Source organism: Neomonachus schauinslandi, chromosome 4, assembly GCF_002201575.2.
Source record: "Neomonachus schauinslandi chromosome 4, ASM220157v2, whole genome shotgun sequence".
NCBI classification, from domain to species: Eukaryota; Metazoa; Chordata; class Mammalia; order Carnivora; family Phocidae; genus Neomonachus; species Neomonachus schauinslandi.
In genome coordinates this window covers 90,970,838-90,995,099 of record NC_058406.1, presented here as the reverse complement: position 1 = coordinate 90,995,099, position 24,262 = coordinate 90,970,838, and the positions used below count along the sequence as shown (strand labels likewise).

The 24,262-nt window shown below is 43.4% G+C and overlaps 1 protein-coding gene across 2 annotated transcripts in view; it reads right to left on the bottom strand.

The window, feature by feature from the left end:
• The window catches only part of AHCYL1 (adenosylhomocysteinase like 1), a 39,182-nt gene extending 20,255 nt beyond the window's left edge, over positions 1-18,927 (bottom strand). The window contains exon 1 of one of the 2 annotated variants that reach the window (XM_021690265.2): positions 18,721-18,927. In XM_021690265.2, coding sequence (XP_021545940.1) covers positions 18,721-18,840 — 120 coding nt within the window. In that variant the 5' untranslated portion in view covers positions 18,841-18,927. The remainder of the gene's footprint in view (positions 1-18,720) is intronic. The other variant, XM_021690264.2, reaches the window with a different exon arrangement.
• Between the last annotated feature and the right edge of the window lie 5,335 nt (positions 18,928-24,262).

Genomic DNA, 24,262 nt, shown 5'->3' with positions numbered 1-24,262 from the left:
ATCACAGCACACATCTCCTTCCACTCCACCCATCTCTGTTGCAAGGGTAACAGGATATAATATGAGCGTGTGCGTGCACACACATACTGCTAGAATCCACTTCCAGAAGAAACACTCCTTTCAAAAATGGGACTTAACTTGATCTTTCATCAATGTCGGTGGGAGGAAGGGGTGAGGCAACACCAGGGCTCACTGCCAAGTCACTTAACTGGCGAGGAAGTAACATAAAGCTTGAAAACCTCTGCCAAGGAGTGGTTTTACCCTTATCAGCCACTCCCCCATCCTCCACCCTTCATATGAGACAACGTACCTCAGTGGCTTTCTATTAGCTCCTAAAATGGTCTAATGAAAGTGAATGATCTGGGCCTCCAACTGCCAACCAGAGGTAAAATTAAGAGGTTAAAAAGTGGCAACAAGTAGGACAGGGAGGGGCTTCCTAATCTTTTGAAAACCATAATTTACAACCCATTCTCCACTATATTTCAATGTCTATTTAGCTATCTGCCTGTCCAACTGCCTGGCCTGTCCATACTTTCCTCATCCTCAATCTGCTACCAGTATTATATGAAAATATGCTGGTCATTCTTCCTTTTCTCCTGACATTCAATTATCATCACTCTAGGTTATTTATATATATATATTTATATATTTATACATATAAATATATATTTATATTTATTTTTGTACAGGTGACTAAAGAAATCTAGATTCCTGGAACATACCCATGACTTCAGTGATACACCAAAGTTCCCTTGAACTCACTCTCCACCCCCACTGTCCCATTTTCCCAACTTTATTATCATTTTCTACATGTAAACACTTTAAAATAGTATAATGAACACCTGTATACCCTCCATCTACACTGAATCCTCCCATTTTCCACATTAGGTTTCTTCCTCTGTATATATACACACATGTACATATGCAAACTTTCAAGTGATCCTGCCAAAAAAAAATTGCAAACATGAAAACTCACCAATAAATTCTTAAGAATGAATCTCCTAAGAATAAGGATATTCTCTTACAGAACCACAATAACATTCTCATACTTTTATGAATATTAATAACCCTATCTCATCCAGGCTGTATTCAAACTTCTCCAATTATCTCAGGAATACCTTTCATGAAGATGCGGTATGTGCACAATGGAATATTATGTGGCCATAACAAAGTATGAAATCTTGCCATCTGCAGCAACCAGAGGGTATTATGCTAAGGGAAATAAGTCAATCAGAGAAAGACAAATACCATATAAATTTCACTCGTATGTGGAATTTAAAAAAGCAAACAAAAAAAAGAGACAAACAAAAAACTCTTTAAGTACAGAGAACAAATTGGTGGTTGACAGAGAAGTGGTTGGGGGCAGTGGGGTTGAAATAAAGGAGATTAAGACTTATCTTGATGAGCACTGAGTAATGTACAGAATTGCTGTATCATTATATTGTACACCTAAAACTAATATAACACTGTGTTAATCATACTTGAGCAATTTAAAAAAAGAATCTTTCATAGTTATAGACCCAAATGCCTCCCCAACTCTTCCAACCCAGGATGGAATCAAGGTTCACTAAATGCATTTGGTTGTTAGGTTCCTTTAGCTAGTCTGGTAATCTAGAACAGTTCTCTTGCTTTTATTTTTTTTCCCCTGTGATATTTTTTCCTGGAAGAGTCCAGGCCAGTTGCCTTATGGAATCTCCTATATTCTGAATTTTTTAGATTAGTTCTTTCCTGTAAACTGGAAGTTCAGTTTTGAGGTCTGATTTGAAAGAGATTAAAATTTTGGCAAGAATATTTCATAGATGGGGCACCTAGGTGGCTCAGTCGGTTAAGCAGCTGCCTTCAGCTCAGGTCATGATCCCAGGGTCTGGGATCAAACCCCACATCGGGCTCCCTGCTCAGTGGGGAATTTGCTTCTCCCTCTCCCTCTGCCTGCCACTCTGCTTACTTGTGCTCTCTCTGTCAAATAATCTTTAAAAAAATAAATAAAAATTAAAAAAGAATATTTCATAGATAATGTTGTATACTTTACTTTGCATCATATCAGGCAGCACATAACGTCAGGTTGTTCCATGATTAGTGACACCAAGCTGAACCCTAGTTAAAGTGAGACCATCAGTCTCTGAAAGGTGTATTTTCTCCTTTGCAAGTAAAGGTTAAACTGTGGGGTGATATTTTTCAGCCTGTGAATATCCTGTTCCCTAGTGACTTTACCATCTGTTCATAATCCTTGCCTGAACCAATTATATTGGGGGGAGTGTTTCAGAATCATGGTTTGTTCCCTATCATTCTTTCCACATGTATTAGCTGGCATTATTTTGTAAAGAAAGGCTTTTCTTCTCCCTCTTTCACTTGTTTCTTTACTTGTCATTCATATTTTTATTTATTCAATCTGTTACACTAAATTATACAATGAGTACACTGAATGCTCCAATTGTCCCAAACTGAGCCAGTGGGAGTCTCCTTCAAGCTGACTCTTCTGTTTAAGTGCTTCCTTCCTTTCTGGCATAAGAAGATACACCAGGCTCACCTTGTTCTTTCTCTGCTTCAGACCTGGAATCAGCCATTTCTCCAAAGAGCACTGATATCTTTCAGTGGGGAATGTTATTTAGAAAATAATATCTGAGTATAAAGTGGGCTAATTGTTATTAGAGGTGTCAGTGCTAATAAGTTCTTTCAGGGGACAGAGAAATCTTTTTATTCATGAGTTTGTATTGATATATCCATTTCAAATTTAACATTACCTTTTTAAAAACTTTTAATTTTCCTATTTGTATTTCTTTCCCCTTATATGTTGACAATCTTAGTCTCTATTACCAATGATACACTTACTTGTTTTATTCTATAGTACATCTAAAACAATTTCAAAATTGTAAGGGTAATATTACTAACAATATTCTACATAGTGAAGTGCCAATATTTCACTGAAGTCCTTTTTGTCTTTAGGAAATATCTCACAAATGATGTATAGTTCAAGTATGGTTTTCTGGGTGATTATATAATCAATTTGATATGTAGTTAGATTCATTTGTGTCTGTTAACAGCAATTTTAAGGTTTCCTTTTTTCTCTTTTTTTTACATATGAAACACACGTCTCAAAAGTTTTAAAGGTATATTCAGAGAAGTCTCACTGCCATTTCTAACCGCCCCCCCCCATCACCATTTTCATTGGTTTCTGGTTTATGTTCATTTCTGGAGGTAGGAAAAAAGCAAGTATATATTTATACTTCTTTTCTTTTCTTACTCAAAAAATAGAATGCTAAAATATTCTGCACTTTTTTTTTTTTTTTTTTTTTTCACTTAGGAATCACTTTGTATTGGCTCAGAGTATAAGAATCAGTAATTCTTAAATGCTGGGAAGGACTGAGCCAGGTTACTACTGTTCACCTTATATGTTTGTAATAAAAAGTCAATAGCCTAAAGCCAATCTTGACTTTAAATAAAGCTCACAAGAAATTAAACAGGCAAATCCCACTGCAAGGTATGCTGGGATGTTTGTTAAGATGAAAATTTGTCAAATGCTTATAAATAGGTAAATATGTATTCGTCAAACAAATTTTTATGAGAAGAAAAGTTAACAGTGAAAGCAAGCAATCGATCAATGGACAGGTCTAGAAGGAAGATGGAGTTTCTGACATTTTGGAAGGTGGCCACACAGACTGAGTAAATGCCATCTGTATAATATCTTAGCCTGCCAAGAAGGAACAAGATTGGAGATGTACAAAAACAATTCTTCCTTCCTTGATCTAGAAGTTTAGCTTAAATGAAGTTGAAAGCCAATTACATCTTACAAATTCAAACCCTCTACACACATTTGCTTGAGTGAATGAATCCCACCTGTAAGTCAGAGCAGCTTTTGGGAAGGCTATATCCATTGAGAGGTGCAAGACATGCAAATCCTTGCCAAATAGTTTATGGCAGAAGAACTACAAGTAGCTCCAAAAAAGTGACAGCTCAGTTTACGTAGGTGTGCTTTCTAAACCCCAGGCTAACGCCCAACAAAGGTTAATAAGACAGAAACCACATCAGTTTTTTAGTTACCATCCACCACTTCCCATAAAGTACTGGCTCAGGGGAGGAAAAAGCCATCAAAACATTAAATTTAAAAATCTGACTTTAAAGACCTAATATTAAACAGTAACTATGTAGTATGGGTCAACGGGATCTTTCGGAATCCACTCTGTAGAGAGGTAGAATAGTTTCAATTTCAAAAAAACAAGCTAAAATCACTTTAAAGATCAGCTGCAGGTGGCTTTAGTTTCCACAGCTCTTAACAAAACACAAAATATTAAACTTCTAGAAGGAGACTAGAGATATAACAGAAAGACAAGAATCTGACAATCGGTCACATCAAAAACATAACTATATTTTTCATTTTAGAGAGGTAATATTTGCCATCTCTTCCTGGCTTTCTAAACTCAAGGTGTATATGTTCAATTTTAGATAAAAGTCTCATTATGAAATCATGACCTTAGATCGCCTGTAAGAAAGAAACTGAAAGGAATTGTTGGCTGTAATGTCTTTGGGGCTATTTAAAAATAAGAACTACCTGGGCAGCTCAGTTGGTTAAGCATCCGACTCTTGATTTTGGCTCTCATGATTTCAGGGTCTTGAGGGCAAGCCCTGCATTGGCTCTGCACTGGGTGTGGAGCCTGCTTAAGATTCGCTTCCTCTCCCCCTCCCATCCCCCCACCCCCAGCCCCATGCGCTCACTCATGCTATGCTCTCTCAAAAAAACCCAAAACAAACAAAAAAACCAAAAACAAAATACCAAACACAAAAACCCCAAAAAACAAACTACCTGTTGCTCCAGAATGAATACAGTACAATCCCCTCACTCTATATTTCCCCGACCAAAATACCTAAGTGGAGTTTTCCTGACCCATGACTTCCTAAACAGTCATTTTCTAATGAGTAAAGTGGACAGACGCACAAGGATAAAGATCTCTTGCTTTAAGCTATATTGCAAACTAAAAGTCAAAATCAAGTTTGGTATAGAAGAGTTACTCAGCAAATTTTATCAATAAATAACAATGTCAGAACATCACTGATCTCAATATTTTTCAAACCATTTTTGTTTAAATTTTGGCATACAAAGAACAAGTAAAACCACCTTCGACCATTACATCAGGATTTTACTTAAAGTTGATTATAAATTCGAAATCCACACTTAACCAGTATCGTAAAAACAAAGGTCCTGAAAGCCTAGATTTTTTTTTTTTTTTTAAGATTTTTATTTTATTTGTTGAGAGAGAGAGCGAAGACGCACAAGCAGGGGGAGCAGCAGGTAGAGGGAGAAGCAGGATCCCTGCTGAGCAAGGAGCCCAAATCTACTCCCAGCACCCTGAGATCATGACCTGAGCCAAAGGCAGACGCTTAACCAACGGATCCACCCAGGCATCCCCTGAATGCCTAGATTTCTGTGACATTCTAGTTTAAGCACTCTGCTTCAACATCAGTGGCCTGCAGATATGATTTCCTTATAGAGGATTTGTATTTTCAAAAAATTTTAGAATCTTTTGAGTACAGGATTTACTCTTCACAGATGAAAAAAACAGAACAGGGGTGGGGATTAAGTGACTTGCTGAAGGCAAATTTGCTAACAATACTGAGATTAATAAAAAAAAAAGGAAAAAAGCAAGGGAGAAAAAAAATCCCTACCGGCCCTGTACTATTATCCTTCTTTTGGAATAGGCTGGGGAAAACAGCAGCTTTCCCCTTTATTTTCAAGAGGTCAGCTACAGAATAGTCTACTATTGCACTGAAACTTTCTGAGCTTCCAGATGAACACCTGTGAACTCTAGAGAAGGAAAAGAATTCTTTCTGTTCCAAAATCTACACTGATTTTGGGAGAAGTGCAATGATGCAAAGAAATGTAATATATTAAAGTTGCCAATGAATTGCCTTGAGGGGTATGGTTCCTCAGGGTGGAAAGGCTGAGAAGAGAGTAAGAGCCCAAACATCATGGAAGCAAAAAGCTCTGTTCTAGCATATACGTCCACTGTCTTCTGGGGGTGGGATGGAGAGGAGGAGAATGCATGGACAACCTAATCCTGACCATTAGGATGAGAGAAATGACCTGAGAATGTCTTGTAGGCATCAAGAGCAATCTATAAATTCCACCTGTGATTACTTACACAAGGAGGTTTTCAAATTAGGTATGGTTAAAACCAACCAATGATTTTTTTTCCCCCATCATCTGGGAAACCTGCTATTCTCATAAGAAATGACCATACTTTAAAATATGCAACAGACAATATATTTTAAATGTGCTTTTTAAGGCAACTTATTTATGTTGTGCACAATGGGAATCTGAGCACTTTTCTCTCACACACAGCACAATCAGAGTTCATGCCCTTAAACTGAGAACTCCACCAGGTCCCTTTCTCATCTGTGGTGTGGTACTCAAACAGTATCTACTCCAAGTCACCCTGCATCTTATAACACGTCTGAAAGATCTTGCAAAGTCAGATTTTTCAAATACAAAACAAATTCTCTGACTTCACTACGACTAAAAAAAAGTTCTTATAACGTTATTAATTTTATTGAGGTATTCTGGATTTAAGCAATATGATTATTGAATTTTGATTTCATATCCACAGTAGATATTTATTTAAACTACTCATTTAATGAATGAAAAAAACATTCTGGCTATATGGTTTTTAGGAGACTCTTTCCAAAGCCAAGTAGCAGGTTTTAACTACATAGCTTACACACTGAATAGAACCTTAAACAGTCCCAGGAAGTGAGGTCTGAAATTCCTTTGATCATTCAAAGGGCTTCTTTAAAAATAGAAAATAAATTAGTGGTGTGATTCTATTCCCCTAGATTAGGGAGCTTTGGTTTTAATGCATCATTGAGCAAACAATGAGATGTCCATATACTAACAGGTTGGAAAGTTTCATAGAACAGCTTTTCCATATGCTGGACAAACTAGAGCAGTTACAACTGGAATCATCTAGAGCCTCCAGACTCCTGTGGGGAGAACTGTGGGCTCTGTTCTTTAATAGGCTCTGAGGGTATAGCAGTTTGGCCTAGAAGGTCTTGAATACGGCACTTTTTCAGCAATCCCTCAGTGTGGGTCTGGAAAGTTCCCATTAGATCTCAGGCAGAGAAACAAGAATTCCCTGGAAAGACCACCCTTCAAGAGGTCTTGATCTGCAGTTACACTAAAAATCAGATTCCAGGGAGGTAAAGGTAGAATTGGCACAAGACTCTGTGTGCTCCCTGTGCTCCAAACCTCTAAATCTGGCCACATCATTCTAAATAATTCTTTCTCCCAGTGTCCCAAATGAAATTTCATTCATACTTCTGCAGTATACGTTATACATGGTACTAACCCTGAGGCAGGGTTCAGCCACTCATTCAACTCAAATACCAACTTTTCCAAGGATAGAGACATACTGATACTGGTATACATAAAGCAAGACCTTATCTGCCCTCCCCTTTTTATCCTGAGTTCTGTTTGATAATAAAGGAATAGTGACAGACCCTTCAGGACTAAAAAGGAATCTTTTTTTTTTTTTTTGGTCTGGGTCTCAAATCCACTCCTTTTGGCTTAAGGCTACCTGGCTTGCCGGCTCCTCAACTGCCTGAGTTCTGCCCTCCTTTATTTCCTCTCATCTCTCTCCAGTCTTTACTCCTTGGCTATTTCCTCAGCCCCTCATCAATCAGCTCCTTCTGTGAGGTTGTGTTCTGAAGCCAGAATTTCGCTAAAATGTCCTCTCATGATCTTTATAATTTTACTACCACTCTTAGTCCAGGAATTGATAGTATAAATTATCGTGTTAAGGAAATTCTCATCTTCTGACCCGATTTTTAATCTACTGAGTCCAAGAAGCTCAGCCAACCAGAAATCAAGAGGTGGGAATGGGAACAGAGTCAAAATCATTCAAAGAGAGCACAGACTCAAGAGATGCCATTGGTGTAGTGGAGGCCTAGCAATTCCTTGCACTTGCTTTTTTTTAGAGACACCCTCAAGTTCTTTGCAAATGGCCTTGGCTATACAGAAGAAAAAACTACAAACCAGTGTGGCTAGCAGATAATAGACCCAAACACCCAACTCATGGCCTGGCCTGATCCCAATCACCAGGTTCTCAATTCTAGGCAAGCATTCTAGGTTTTTAGCCTGGGTTCATGGATGGGCTTCAGGCTGCCAACTCCCCTTATATGTCATATATATACACATATGTACTTATATAAAAATGTGTGTTTATTTTTCTGGAAGATGAACACAGCTCTGATAGGGCTCCAAGCCCCAAATGGTTAAGAACCACTATACTAGACTTATGTGACCTGAATAATAACCTCACAAGAATGTAAACTCCAGAGGATATGGATCTTTGTCTTGTTCACTGATGAATCCTAAGTGCCCAGTACAGGTCCTCAGATAGAGTAGTAGGTGCTCAACCCTGAGCTGATAGAGCTGCATAATTTCTGGCCACGGCTTACTCTGAATATTCTGGAAAAGAAGAGTAACCATAGGCTATTTTCAGAACCTCTCACATGGGGCACAAGATTTTTCCTCATGGCCAAAGTCATTTGAGGTAGGTGGGAGCTACATTACCATCCCAGTATCAGATTTCATAACAATTTTGGCCAGTCTTGCTAGATAATCTAAAAGACTGGTTCTAAATACGGGATCTTTCAAGTTTAAGCTGTTTCAAAAAGCACATACTATCCTATTCTCTACTTGCCCCTTATCCCTCAACCCTTCCCATTCTGATTAAGTAGATCTAGGTTAGGGCCCTGAAATGAATGTTTTGAAAAGCTCTCTAGGTGACTGATTCCTTCCATTCCTTCCACTCCATGAGAAGTACTCATCGGAGACAGTCTAAGCAGGATCCAAAAAAGCAAACACAAGCACACTGAGTTTACCAGGCTCTTGATAAAGCAACTGAAGGCACACAGGGAACAAACAGGCTAGACATATCTTGTTCAGAGATAAAACAATAAGGCAAAGAAAGCAGAAAATCTGCCTCTTTAATACCAACTCCATCTGTCAGGTACAGGCAATCCATCAAATAGATCTACAGGGTTTAGGAGAACATGACAAAGAGCTTGTTACAGGAAGAGAGACTGTATTTTTACAATGGCTTGGTCCAAAACCAGTAAGAATTGGCAAGGTGCTCTCATTCCAACCATGCCCAGTGTTCAGCTAATCCCCTCCCTGTGGAGTCAGAAAAGAATGTGCAGAATTCTGAACCCTCTATTCCTCAAATAGGAGGGGTTCCTTCTTCTGAATGCAAGGGTTGCAACTAATCTCATCAACTCTCCACTCCTAATTACACACTAGGTAGAGGAATGAGATGCCTCCCAACATGGGTGCTCTCCATCTAACCTTTAGGATTTGTAAATATCCTTTACCCCATCTCACAAAAGCCATGCCTCTGCCAACCTTAATTCATTTTCAACTGGCAAATAAGAACAGAAGCCACCCCCAGAGTAATGCTTTCCTCTGGGAAATTCTGGGGAAGGGTGCAATAGGGTCAGTGCCTCCAGCATGCATTTTCCCTGGACTTACAATACAGCTTATTACATTTAGAACATCATGTTCCCAACCAGCTTGGTCTCTTTTCTGTTATAAACCTGAAGTAAACAGATTCTACAGCAGCTACAAGTCTGTTACCAAGGCCACTGTATTGATCAGTATAATTAACATTCACAATTCATCTAGTCCAGCATGACAAGCCAGCTGGGCTACTCTCCATAAGAATTGAACATTGGGAATCTTCATGTCTTGCGTGCTAAGAAGTCTGGTGCTCTGAAGCTGGGCACTAAAAACTCAAGTACTGATTTAGAAGTAGGATACTACCTGGCCACCCACAGGAAACTGAATTAGTTACCAGAACAATCAAACACATCTGCCATCTTTATGAAGTGCCTATTTCTACTTCCAAAACTACAAAATTCTGAAGATCTCCCTTTCCCCTGAATCCTGCTTACGTCACATACTTAGGGAAACAAAAACACACAAAATCCTCAATGCCAACTAGAGTCTGATTCCTGGTTAGGACAAGCATGGCCCAGTTCCCAGAAGACTGTAACTCTAAAGAAGGTGTATTTCAAAGACAAGGGCATATAAAGCTTTTGAACATGGAGCTCAGCCGTTGGTTCAGAAGGGGAAGCTAGGGTTGCAGAATAAGAATCAGAAGTTTGCCCAGCATTGCCGGGCAGCGCTGTTGTTTATTACTTTCCAACACAAATTCCAAAATGAAACTGTTCAACTCACTACTGGCCCTCAAATCTCAAACACCCTAAGAGTAAGCCTCTGTTCCTTAAATCAAGAGCATGTGTAAACCAGAACACCACTTTCAACTTAGGGCAGTGTCCCTAATAATAAGGGTTTAAAACTTGGTGGGACATCAAATTACCTTCCCATTACATATAAGGATATCCCTAAGCTTCTAGCCTACTGCCCTGTGGTTCTCAGCTACTGGGTGAACAAGCTGGAGGCCTTGTATCTCAACAGTCTCCTCCCTTACCTCCTATTTCTGGCATTATAAAAGGATCTACTAAGCTGTTGGAAATTCTTATCAATTTCTCACCTGCAGTTCTTGGTATTTCCATTATCACCCAAATGAGAGGGATCTGAGTTAGAAAAACAACGTTTTGCCAACTGAAAGGGACAGGGAGCCAAAACAACCCAGTGAGTCCAACTCACTTTCTCCTAGTGATAATCATCTCACAGTATTTTACTCAATAAACAAATACTGACAGTACTTACATGCCAAGCACCGCATACTATACATAAGTGTGAGATATGGTCCTTGCCCTCAATATGCCTGGTCTACAGAAATCAAATGAAAATTAAGATTCAGATATCAAGTCAGTCCTGAAAACAGTCCTATTTTTGATACAGAGGAACAAGTTATTTTGTTTGGTTTTGGTAGTATAGCACGTGAGTTCCCTAAGCACTCCTGAGAATCAGCTCTGAAGCTTTAGAGGCACCACAGTTCATATGAAGGGCAGAGGGTATGAGATAGTACAAGAACCCCCAGAAGTTGCTGAAATGTTGGTTTCAGTATGCCTAAGTTCCTGAGCTGAACCCTCAAGGCATTGATAATGAGTCTCTTGGGAAGCTGAGGAATATCCCAAAGAGGGAGATGACAAAGAACACCAACAACCTCAGCTTTGTTTCAAGGACAAACGGCAAGCTGAAAACAGTCTCAGCAGTTTCTGGATCTGTAAAGAAAAGAGATACTATGGCTTAGAGACCTCCTCTTCTAACAGGGTTTTGAAACCCAGGATCCATGGATGAGTTTCAGGAAGTACCACAAGTCCTTTGAAACATATATGCAAGTTTTTGTGTTCCTGAATTTTCCCAAAGAACTATAATTTTCATAAGATTCTTAAAGGGATCTGTGACTCAAAAGATTAAGAACCATCATTCTAGAGTTTCTAATCCAGTGACTATCTCAGGAGCATCCCTCAAACTGGCAAAAGAGAAACCTATTCCAGTTCTCTACCTTCCACACAGACTTACCTACTTACTGACCTGTCTCCTAAAAGTAGAAACAGAGATGAGGGTGTGCACTTTAAAAATTCAAGGCGAAGAGATCGTCTCTACATCTCCAAAATAAAGCTAACCATCCCGAGAGCCCAAACAATCTTTCATAAGACCTTTGAGGAAGGAGGTGGTCAAAAAGGGCAGAGCAGAACCACTGTCCTACTTACTTTTCTGATAGGTCCCTTTTTTGATTTCAGGATCCTAAGATCATAATGAAGACAAGTCATAGCCCAAAAACTCTGACTTGAGGTCAAGCCAGTCCTGGGGGAAAGGAATAAAGTAATTCCCATTATGCCCATGGAAACCTGTGCCCCAAAGGTTCACTTTAATAAGTACCATAAGAGCTAGAAACATTTACTATTAAAAACAGAACTTCCAAAATCCTGACATTATTCAAACACAGTGAAATGGACAGCTTCATTCAGGAGACGGAAATGAAACATGGTTACACTCATCTCCTCGGGCCTTTAACCCCTCACTCGGTCACTCACCAGTTCATCTTCCAGCTCACAGAGCTGTACACCACTGCGGATCAGCACGCTAGTGTTTCCCTTGGCACCTGGAGCACACAGCATGCTCAGTGGGATTCCGCTGATGGCACTGAACACACACACGCTCTTCGAGAAAAATAGACAAGAGGGCCTGTTCTAGCTGGGCAGTTCTTCAGATTGTAAAGAACTAAGCCTGAGGCAGGTCCAAGATGAACAGCATGGAACAGTGAGCAGTCCCAAGACCCTCCTGCTCACGCCTCATTCGAGCACACAACTGAGTACGGTGTGTCCATTTTAGCAGTGAACTGGTTTGGGCTGGTGAAGGAGAACACTTTCAGCCCATTAAGCTCTACCGGTTAAGTACAGAGGCATGTCAGCTGAGGCACTGGGACTTCTGTGGCAAGAAAGCAGGAGCATGCTGGGCCAGTCCTCCATTTGTGTTTCTTCAAAGTCTTTTCCTCGTCTCGGCCACAGGATTCCAAGTACCACCTTTTACCGGTGGTTCATTATACTTTTTCACTTTGTGGCCTGTTTGGGTAGTAAATGATTAAGCCCCATTGTATATTGCTGAGTAGCACCAATCATTACACTCATTCTGAGATTAAGGCACCGGACTGAATCCTTTAGAGAGACTGAACAGAGAAAGGAAAAAAATGAAACCAGTCTGAGTGTCAACAAAAGCATGGGTGTTCCACCCTAGCTCTGTAATTGCTTTGGGGCAAAGGCCACACACTTCTGCAGGAGAAAATCAGTTAAATGTAATTAGAAGCAGGCTGTTTAGAGCAAAGAGAAACAGTACCTGAGGGAGGGAGTTGGGAGTACACAGGGATGTGATCTGAAGGTGATTATATAAAAAGATAAAGTCACACCTCAAGTTGGAATTGTTTCATGTAATTCAAGGATTCCAGTTTGGAAAGTCTCCCAGATGATTGCAGTTTGAGGAAATAAACTCCTGGACTCAGCTAGCCCACTGTCTGAAAGGCGCCCACCTTCTACAGAGGCACTGTGTGCTGCAGGGGGAAGGGGAGGAGGGGTCAGGTAGAGCACATCCCAGTTCTATCACAAGCTCTAAGTTCTCCCGTTGTCTGCATACCTCTTAGAAATCCAAAATTTGGGTGCCTGGGTGGCTCAGTCGGTTAAGCGACTGCCTTCGGCTCAGGTCATGATCCTGGAGTCCCGGGATCGAGTCCCGCATCGGGCTCCCTGCTCAGCGGGGAGTCTGCTTCTCCCTCTGACCCTCCTCCCTCTCGTGCTCTCTGTCTCTCATTCTCTCTCTCGCAAATAAATAAATAAATAAAATCTTTAAAAAAAAAAAAAAAAAAAGAAATCCAAAATTTTAGGGGCGACTGGGTGCCTCAGTCGTTAAGCGGCTGCCTTCGTCTCAGGTCATGATCCCAGGGTCCTGGGATCGAGCCCCGCATCGGGCTCCCTGCTCAGCGGGCAGCCTGCTTCTCCCTCTCCCACTCCCCCTGCTTGTGTTCCCTCTCTCGCTGTGTCTCTCTCTATCAAATAAATAAATAAAATCTTAAAAAAAAAAAAAAGAAATCCAAAATTTTAGTGTTCAATAGGTTTAAGCCGTACATAAAATAACATTTTTCTCAGGGAAAATTTTTTTCCTGTTTAAAAGATATTCCAATAGAAACATCTTTGTTTTGGCTCTTTAACACTATTTCAAAATTCCATATAAACCAGGGTACTTTTCAGAGTTTACAGAGGCAGTCATTGAACAGCATGATGGGATAACAGGTCTAAACCAGAACTGCACCAGGCAAACGAGAAATATGGTCAGTCCAGCTATAAAGGAACAAAAGCACTAAGAATATTTACTAAATGCTAATCCCCTGAACAATCCTGTAGTACTATCATTATTCCTCATTTTACAGACAAGAAAATGGAGGCTCCACAGGTTAAGTCACTTGCCCAAAGTCACATGGTTTTTGGATGGTGGGGACTGGAGGTAAACCTGACTCCAAAAATCAAGTGCTTGATGTACATTGTACTCCTCAGTTTTAGGAACAAAAAGGGGAAGTTAAAGAGATCTTATGTAACAGCCAAGCCAAGAGTGGGAGAGCAAGAGAACTACCTGAATGAGTCAAAGGGAAATATGGAATCATAAGAGAAAAGGTGACAATACTTCTATGTGAAGTTTTAACTGCTTATCATATGCAAGATGCTGACACCATTGACAAGGGTGGGAAAGACAATTTGTGGTAAGAATCTTGTTTACAGATCATAACTACTTGAGGTGGCAGAGTAAATTTATGAAGAGTCACAGGCAACTAGAAATCTACATGATTCTATGTATCAAAATATCCTTCATAAATAACTTTACAAGAATACATTGGGTAAGACACACTGGATCCAAATGATAACCCTCTGATAAAATAAAAGATAACACAATTGTCATCTTGTCAGCAAGGGATCTAGACAATGTACAGATTTCTCTCTGTTACAAGATAAAAGTCTAAAGGAACTTAGAACAAAGTAATTTGGACACTATTAACAACTCAAATAAGAAAGAGAGATAATCAGTATCTGTGGAGAAATCCAAACAAGATCTTCTTACACCCCTGACTTCTGTTTGAAGACTGTCACTAAAACAGTAGCTGCCCTGAAGAGATCAAGAGATACTGATGATGTAGAGAAGATAGGAAATATCCACCTGTCAAATCTCTTCTTGGTGAATCTAAGAAGTATCCGTGAAAATTCTATAAAACTGCACCAAGAATTAGCCATAATACAGCCCTGATGAGAAGAGGAGCATCCTGCATCTCACCCAACAGGTTAACAGCTAAGTAGTACTCACCAGGGCTCTACTTAGTGTGCTTCCGAAGTCCTAGCCGACCCTTTTGATAAACTGAGGCTGCTATATATGCCTTATTCAAATAAAGAATATCCTACAAGCAAAAGCAGTTGTTTTATGTCTTCTCTTTCCCTCTACTGTGCTGGTGGTAAAAGTCTGTCTGCATAGATCTTAGGTTCAATGCCTAATATATCACTCTGGAGAGTACCCCCCAATAAATATTCAGATGTACAGACAGCCCCCACCCCCCATAAATGTTCAGAAGTGCAGAGAATAGCAAATGCTCTAATAGGCCTTCCAGAGTAGCTTGTCTTAGGAAGTTTCATCAAGCTGGAGATTTGGGTTTACTCTTAGAAAAAAAAATTAACTTGATACAATGTCAATTTCCAAAGGCCCAAGGACAGCTCTCACTCCCACAATACAAAGTAGCAGGAAGAGGGATAAATAACTAGTGATTACGAGTAACTAGCCGGTTTATTTGGGTCGACTGATAACTGCCAACATTAAACAAGGATCCTCTTTAGTTGTGGCATAATGTATGCTACCCTTACAAGTAAGGGACGCCTTTTCCCACCCAAATTTTCCTGGCAATACAATCTGAAATAAACAGTAACAGTTGTGAACAAGGCTTACCATGTTGACTCAAACTATAGCTTGTTAATACTGTCCCATGAACATCTCCTTTAGAAATCTATGTCAGCCAAAGCTGTCTTCCCAAGAAAATGGTATATGTATTATTTCCCGTGTCTGCTAATGTGATTCCCTTTACCATCTGACTTCTAGGAAGTGTGGAGCTGCATGTGATGATCAGCCTCATCACCTGTCTTAGCCCTTACGGTTAGTATTTTTTCCCTTCCTTCTATAGTTTTGACTTTTTCTTTTTTTTTTTTTAAGATTTATTTATCTATTTGAGAGAGTTAGCGAACGCACGAACAGGGGGGAGAGGGAGAAGCAGGCTCCCCAATGAGCAGGGAGCCCTATGCGGGACTTGATCTCAGGACCCTGGGATTATGACCTGAGCTGAAGGCAGACACTTAACTGACTGAGCCACCCAGGCACCCCTAGTTTTGACTTTCTATTTATATTGTATGTGTCTTGTGTTATAAGCCATCTCAAATGCTCACTAAAAAGAGGGAGTGTAAGTAAACTAATAGACTTCCTTAAAACCACTTATGCAATCTTAGCTCCTAACATGCACCTGTCTCTACCTATTCCAAATAAAAAGTACTTTTTGGTAGATGAGGAAACTGAGGCACGGAACCTCACTTGCTTAAGGTGGTACCCATTTAGTTGACTTCTTGACACCCAGATCAAACCTTGAATCAAACCGACAAGTTCTATTAACTTCACAGTACTGTGGTAGACCCTCAGGCATACAAAACTAAGTTAGGATTATAGTTGAAGAATCTCAATCTATGCTTTTAATTGATGGACATCTACTCTTCCCCCAAAATGAGTAAGATTTCACCAGTTACACTGGAATCCGATCTAAGGACCATCAAGGTCACCCTAAAGTAATCTATAGATTGACTGGCACCTCACTTCCTGAGGGGCCTTGGAATGATCTAAGGATTACTTGGTCTAGAGCCACACTGGAATCCTCACAGGGTAAGGCCAGCACCTTTTGAAGAGGCCTTTTTCTTACATCATTCAGTACACACCAAGCTACATTTTTTCTCTTTTTCTCATGCTTTCTCACATTATCCACACATGACAGAGGTACAAAAGTGACTTAAGACACAATGTCCAATTCAGTTCTGAAAAAACGGATCACCTAGAACTTGCTATGTGACCTTGACTAGTCCTCAGTCAACTCATTAACTAAATAAATGCCTTTAATCATCACTAGGGGAAGGGTAATTAGTCATCATAAATCACTCTAATACAAAGTGCTGTGTAAATGCTAAACAACAAACCTCAGAAAAAGCAAGATTAATAAGAAACACGAGGGACATTTACCAACAAATGGAAACTTATAATAGGGTCTTCCCACATTCCTGGCAGAGACTCCTCATTTCAGCTAATGGAATGACTCTTTAAAATCATTAGCATTTGGCTTGACAATAATACACATTAACAATATTCCTCCTGGGAAGAAAAGAGGAAAAGGAATATTTATTCCTGGTAGGTGGTCCTACAGACATCTCAATTACTAGTTAGCCAGGTGGGCAATTAAGTTTTGAATATCTACTATATGCTAGGTATAGAGCTAGGCACAATACATACACCGGTGAATAAGAGTCCCTGCCTTTATGGAGTTTACAATCTACAATACGAACTTTGCATTACTAATTAGTGGCACTTGGCAAGAATACGGGCTTACTAAAATTAAGGCACGTAAGAATAAAGACGCTTAATCCCTGAAGCAACTAGACAAAAGAGGATAGGCTAATGGGGAGAGGAAGAGTTCAGGGAATTAGGGTACCAGAGCTTTTTCCCTAACTCATCATAGGTATTACCCTTAAGCATTCTTAGAAAGACTGTGACTGTGTCTCCAAATACTGCAGATTACAGTTACTGCCCCAACAAAGCAGTCAACTGAACTGAGAGCACTAAAAATAAGGTTAATCAGACTCCACAGAATCAAAGGATCTTCTACTACCTTTTTAAGGCATTCTATCGGTAAGTTCCTTAATTTTGTGGGAAAAGGGAGCTACAGCGCACCATGGCAACCCGTCTTTTCAATCCTGCATTTGATTTCTGGAGTGGTAGATTAATCTCATTTAAAAACAAAGTCATCCCTTCCACTATGACAGCATAACTAATTCAGGTGTAGAAGCCTCAAGGGCTGTATTCCTGCAAACCATGTATTCAGCTTATACAAGCACTGCATCCCATCAAACACTGCAGGCAGAGACAGCCTTGAAACTCTGTCTTTACAGGAGGAAAATATTTACCCAGCTTCTCATCAGTTTCAGAAAGGTCACCTCTCTGCAAAGGTTCTCCCATCTACTGTTAACTGGGCGCCAGGTATGTGGAAAGTCAAGATGTGGTTGGCAGCAAATGCTCACAAAGCACTTGGGATCCCAATTCCATCGTTCAGAGAGCTAGTTAGACTAAAATCTCCAAAGGCTGCTATTTAATCTTTCACGACAAGAGAATTAGAAGGGTGTCCTTTGAGCTCAACCTGCAGCACAATAGACTAAACTTGTTCTGCCTCAGTTAAGTGCGGTAAAGAATGAGCAATCCTTCCTTACCACCCACCCCTCCAACCCACCCAAGCTCCTTTCTCAAGGGATGCTAAGTGATCTACTCACATGACTACGATCAACCTGTATCCATGACAGTGTCTGTCACCAACCTCCAAACGTTAATATCTTACATATCTCGAAGCAACTGGATGACCACAGAAGGTGAGAATCTTACTTTCCTTTTCAATCTCACACTGCCCTCGCTGCTTTCACCTGCATAAAAGAGCTAGCTCCACGTATTTTTTCCTCCGGCCTCCAAGCTAGCACGCAGTTGTTAGATAAACCAGCCACTGCTCCCAAGGATTTGCCCAAAGCAGCTCTGCCGGATTTACCCACTCACCTGAGGGGAGATTTTCTGTACAGCGCTATCCCCGGGGGCTGGTCACAAGGGTCGACTGAGTTGGCTCACCACCCCCCCTCCCGTCTTCGAAAGGCCCTTCATCCAGGAAAAGTCCGCCGCAAATTAAAGGCCCGGCCCTTTCGGATTTCAGAAAGATCCCAGAGGACTAGGGCCGAGGGACAAAGGAAAGTGAGGTCAGGGGCGGCCTTTCCAGCTCGGGATAGGCCTGGGGTCACTCACCCGCCACCCCTCACACTTCAGTCGTCCCGGACCACCTCAAACCTGGCCCCTTAAGTCCCGAACTAGCTGGAGCCCGGGCCCTGGGCTCGCTCGCGCCCCTTCCGCGAGGCCCCATCCCAGGCCCCCGCCGCCACCCAGAGCCCCCGCACCTTCTTGGGCGCCTTGGTGACGGTGGCCATGAAGGAGTACTTTTCAGCGTCCTCAATCTCCTTGGCCTGCTTCAGCTCCTCCCCGACCCCGGGCAGCGGCATCGCGTCAGGCATCGACATCCCCCGGCCGGCCCGGCCCGCGGCTGACCCGCCGCCCCCGCCTCTTTCCCTCACCGGCGCCCGTCCGCCCGCCCGCGCGGCACCCTCCGACACGCGTTCGCCCACCCTCCCGCCCGGCCCGCGCGGAGCTGCGTCCGGTGCTAAGGTGCTGTGGCCAGCGTCTCGTCCGCTCGGCAGTCTAGACCAGCCGGACAGCGACGGCGGCGACAGGAGCACCAAGAGCAGCAACGCCGAGCTCCGACCGGCCCGCGCCGCCACCTCCGCCGCACGCAAACACGCACGCAAAGTAAGGGTAGAGGGCGGTGACGCCACGTCAAGTACTGGCAGCTCCGAGCGGGGCGGGGTAAGGGGAAGAGGCGGGGAGAAACGGCGCCCTGTCGTGACGTCACCACGCTGGACCGGGCTTCGAAAGCCACGCCTTCTTCTTCCTGCCTCTCTGGGTCCCAGAGTGAGCCGGACACTTTCCGCCGCCAGGTGGCGGCATCAGCCCTGTGAGCGGCGCGTGGTTTCCGCAACGACTCCTCGGAACTTGGCGGGAAGAGGGAGGGTTTCTTTGGGCTGTGGGGTTCCCCGCGAGGCCTCAGAAGGGCGTATGGGGGATGTTTGGAAGCAAAGACCAGAGCCCCACGCGACATATTCTACAGCCAGTACCAGGAAATAGTCGGGGACCCAGACAACCCATTCACTGCCCCAGACCCTTTGGACCAGGAGCCTCTTCCCCTTCTGCTCACACTTACGGGGTGAGCAGAACAGACTCAGAGCAGTTTGACTTCCGCACAACCTTTTGTGACCTCCTCCACCACCGTCTCCGCTGGGTCTTGCTTGTTTACAAGACCTTCAGGCCGCAGAGCTAATATTATCTGGCCATTGGGATAGGGCTAATGGATAGAGAGTGGAGAGAAGGAGAGGGATTTGGGGGTGGGAGAGACAAGTCCTGCCCCGAATGGTTTTCTTGCTCCCCCACCCCCACCCCCAGCATAGACTCTGCCAACTCCCGGTGGCACCCAGGGCATTCTTTTACTGGCCCCAATATGTGCTCTATGCTAAGGCCCTGGATGGTAAAGGTGTGTGTGATACATTTTGTTTTGCAAGGCTTAGTCCAGCTGCAAAGGCAAAGCCTATTTGGAACCTAATGTCAGCTGAGGTAGCATGTCCTTTGAGATTTAAATGACACTGGCTGAATGCCCATGTCCTGTGGAAAGTCCAGTGCCCTCCCCAGGATTTCTGTGAATTACTGGGGGGGGGGGGGACTTAGATTTTCATGGTTACCTCTGGCTCTAGTTTTCTGCCACATCTGAAGTTGTATTCACTATTCTAGCGGTGTTGGCTGTTTCTTCAGTTCCTGCTGTCAATTCAAATATGGAACACAGCCCCCACCCCTATTCCAAAACAATTGCAAAAATAATGCTGTAACATGTAGCAGAACTTTTAATGAAGGTTTGTGGGCCACAGGGGAGAGATTACATCACACAGCAAACAATTTAAAATCACATTTCTGAAATGTTCTGAAAAGTTATTTTGGCTGTCCTGTCACCTGGGGTTTCTCACTGGCCACACCACCCCACAAAGCTCCTCTAGCCCACTGCTGTCTATTGTGCTTCCTCCTGTTACTCCCTTCCTATATTATTTTATTTAAATTGAATTAATTAACATATAGTATATTATTCGTTTCAGAGGTAGAGTTCAGTGATTCATCAATTGTATATAACACCCAGGGCTCATTATAATATGTGTCCTCCTTAATGCCCAGTCACCCAGTTACCCCATCCGTTACTCCCTTCCCATTCTTCCACCTCCCCCTCTCCTCCTTGAATGACTCTGGGAAGCCAGATTCCTCTCTACTGTGATGAGTAATTCAGGTCTTCCCAGTGCCCCTTTCTCAAATTCCCCCTGCCTCACCAAGCCCACCGCCTTATATCCAGAAGCCCACCAGGTCTTTGACAGGCTCAACTCTTTCAAGAAAGAAGCTGTGGTTTGAAATGACATCTTTTTCACTGCTTTGTGTTCAAGACTGGGGAGAGTGTGAAATACATGCCTCTGGGGCCCTAGAGTCTTAGTCAGAGAAGCTCATGTTCCAACCACCCCACCCCAGGGGGCCATCTGTTTAAATCAGGCTTCGAAAGTGCCCGAAAGGAAGCATACTTCTGCAGATCTTCATCCTAACTGTTAGAATTCTCTCCTCTGACCCCTCTTTCAAGCCCCCAACTTCCTTCTCAGCTGTATTCCTGTCCCACAAGGGACAGAGAGCAGGAGGACCAGAATACCAGATTCATCCACAAGGGTGCCAGACTGGTACCTTCCTCTTTATCTCTCAGCTGGGGCCACGAGCCATACTTGCCCACCCAGGAGTCTTTGGACCTATAGCCTAAAGTAGCTCGTATCCTGTGGGTTTGCCCAAACTGTTGTCAGAGTCCAGGGATCAGAGGTGCCTGCTCAGAGAACAGAGGCAGAGCCAGTTGGAACAGAGGTGAAAACTCCACATTCCTAGAATAGGAAAACATGTGACTTAGGATAGCTTATTAAAAACAACAACAACAAAAACCAAACAAAAGAAAAAAAAACAAAAACAAAAAACACAAAAAAAGTAGATGTGTCTGTCCTTTGGATTTGATCTTTAAAACTCCCATTGTCTGAGAGCTTTGTCTCTCCAAGCCCAAGTTCTGCCATGCGTGTTAGCAATCAGACTGAGACTCCTGGAGATGGAAGATGCCTTTTCTCTGACTCCTCCTGGATCAAAGTAACAGGTTTTCCCTAACACCTCGCTCATAGAACTGGCCGCTGCTGCTGCTGAGGATGCTGAAAATAGAGCCAGGCCCTGACAGAGCAGTACCTTTGCAGTTTGAGCCAGGAAGGAGACTGGCAGGCTGGGGAGGCCGAGCTAGGGGAACTGGGTGCTTAGACTGGAAGGCAGGAGGGACAGTCCTCCCTCCCTGCCCTGGAAAAGGCAGCAGGGCTATGTGGTTCACATTGGACCAGGGCCCAGGGCCTTTCCGGAAACCAGCCTGCCACAGAGGACAAGGGTAGATGCTATTGCCCCCACCTTTGTGGGCTAGAGCCCCAAGAACTCACCCAACCAGAGAGTGTGATGACAATATGGGTGAGAACTGTTGCACGCCGCCCCTCTCCCTCCTAGACAGTCCCACTTGGCCCAGCTAAGGGGGTCGCTTCTCATGGATGACAAGAAATGACCTGTCCTCAGCCCACCCACCCACCTATCACCTATCTGACTCGGCACCTCTGAGGTAAAGTCAGGTGGATAAGTCAGGGCTCACTCCCGTGAACAGCACAATCCACACACAGAGGAGAACAATGACCAGGGGCCCGCGTTTGAGAAGAGCAGAGCCCCAAGGACAGGTGCCTCTGTTGTGTGTGGCAGAGGGAAGGTGCCAACGAGCCTTGGGGCCAGAAGTGACCCTGCTCTAGAAAGAAGTAGCCTGAGGGTAGAGATGAATTGGGAGATGCCCTCACCAGAAATGTGCGGGCCCTGGGGTATCACACATCACACCTGGGCTTGGTCTGGTTAATCAAATCGACCCTTCTGTCTACCCCAAAACGTACCCTCCGCATTCATTCATTTTTTTAAATTCATAAAATAGGGGCGCCTGGGTGGCTCAGTTGGTTAAGCGACTGCCTTCGGCTCAGGTCATGATCCTGGAATCTCGGGATCGAGTCCCGCATTGGGCTCCCTGCTCAGCAGGGGGTCTGCTTCTCCCTCTGACCCTCTTCCCTCTCGTGCTCTCTGTCTCTCATTCTCTCTCTCAAATAAATAAATAAAATCTTTAAATAAATAAATAAATAAATAAATAAATAAATTCATAAAATATACATCGAATGCTGAAGATGTGCCAGGAGCAGCGCTAGATAGTGGGGCCACAGAGACAAAAGAAGTACTGATCTCTACTGGGGGACAGATGGGGGGGTCTGGGGGGGTGGGGGGTGGGGATGAGCAGGATAGGCTTTGTAGAGACAGATGCTCCTTGAGCTGACTCTTGACATATAAGCAGCTGGACAAGGTAGGGAAGGGATAGCATGAGAAAAGTCAGGGCAATGAAATAACTTGGTGTATCATAGTCACTGTAAATATTTCAGTGCAGGTGGGGCCTAGGGTACAAAATGGAGCAGAGTGAGAGCTGAAGGTGGAGCCAGATCCTGCAGATCCTCGCAAGCCGAGGGCGGGTGGTGGTGACGTCCACCAGGATAGGGAACATGGGAGGAGAAGCAAGTCTGGGTGGAGGGGCTGCTGAGATAAGGAGTCAGCTTCAGACATGTCGAGTTTGATATGTCCGTGGAGAGCACTGTTCCCAAGTCCCAGGGGAGCCTAGGTTGGTGCCTTTCATACCTGCTGGCTCCCTGCCAGGCTGGCACCCCACAGAGCAAGGCTGGCCTTGCCCTGGAGGCATTTCACCGTCTGTAGGCCAGGCCTCCCTTTAGCCCTCTGAAATGAAAGGTGCAGAAAAATTGCAAGAGATCTTGGATGACCTCAGAAGCAAGGGAGCAAGGCTCAGTGGCTCTATGTTCGGCGGATCGCCTCCCATCTTCTTTCTGTCCCAGGGCCTCCATGTTGCACAACTCTGGGAGGCACCATGAACATTGACATGTAGGGGATCCCTGAAGCAGGACTCCAGATTGCTAATCTGCCCTCCTAGTCCTGAGGGACCGCCAGAGGTGAGGCTCCCAGATGCACCTCTGCATCTCGGGGCCGGGGGAGGAGGGCACGGGGGGACTGGCTCTGCAAGCATGCCTGGCTCCCGCCTCCCACCCAGCTCCTTCACTCCCCATGTCCAATCCTCCCCCTCCCTTTGTAACTCTAGCCCTTTTGAGAAGATGGACAGTCCCCCAGGGGCCTTCTCCTTCTCTGCCTCCTCCTCTGCTTCTGACAATCATATTTATAATTTATTATTGTTTGGAACACTATAGGAAAGAAAAACCTGCGAAGATAAAAATCTCTTCACATCTCTCTAAGTTCACTTCTGGTTCTTGGCCATTTGCAGAAGCTGGCATTTACATACCTGTGATTAGTAGGTGCATGTCGCTTTGTGTTCTGCTTTGATCAGATTACAATATTTCGAAAACACATTACCACATACAGAGATTGCTTACATGCTTGTCCTTGTCAGCATTTCCCAAGCACTCCATCATCTTGCCATAAAAGTTATGTGCTGGGCCCTGGTTTCCAACTTAGTGCCATCTGAATAAAGTGTGGGTCAGAGTAGGAGTCAGAGTGGGATAGGCTTTCAAACGAAATAGACAAGGTTGGGTCACAGGCCCCAGGTCCTGCCAGAGAGAAGGAGCAAAAATGTAAAGAGTGGAGCCAATTGTCCTGGCTATAAATAGAAACTGGGGGGAAGGCACCTTTCGGCCATAGGGGATGTGAGGCCCAGGGCTTGGAACTCGTGGTGGCTAACTCACAGGGGGCCAGCGG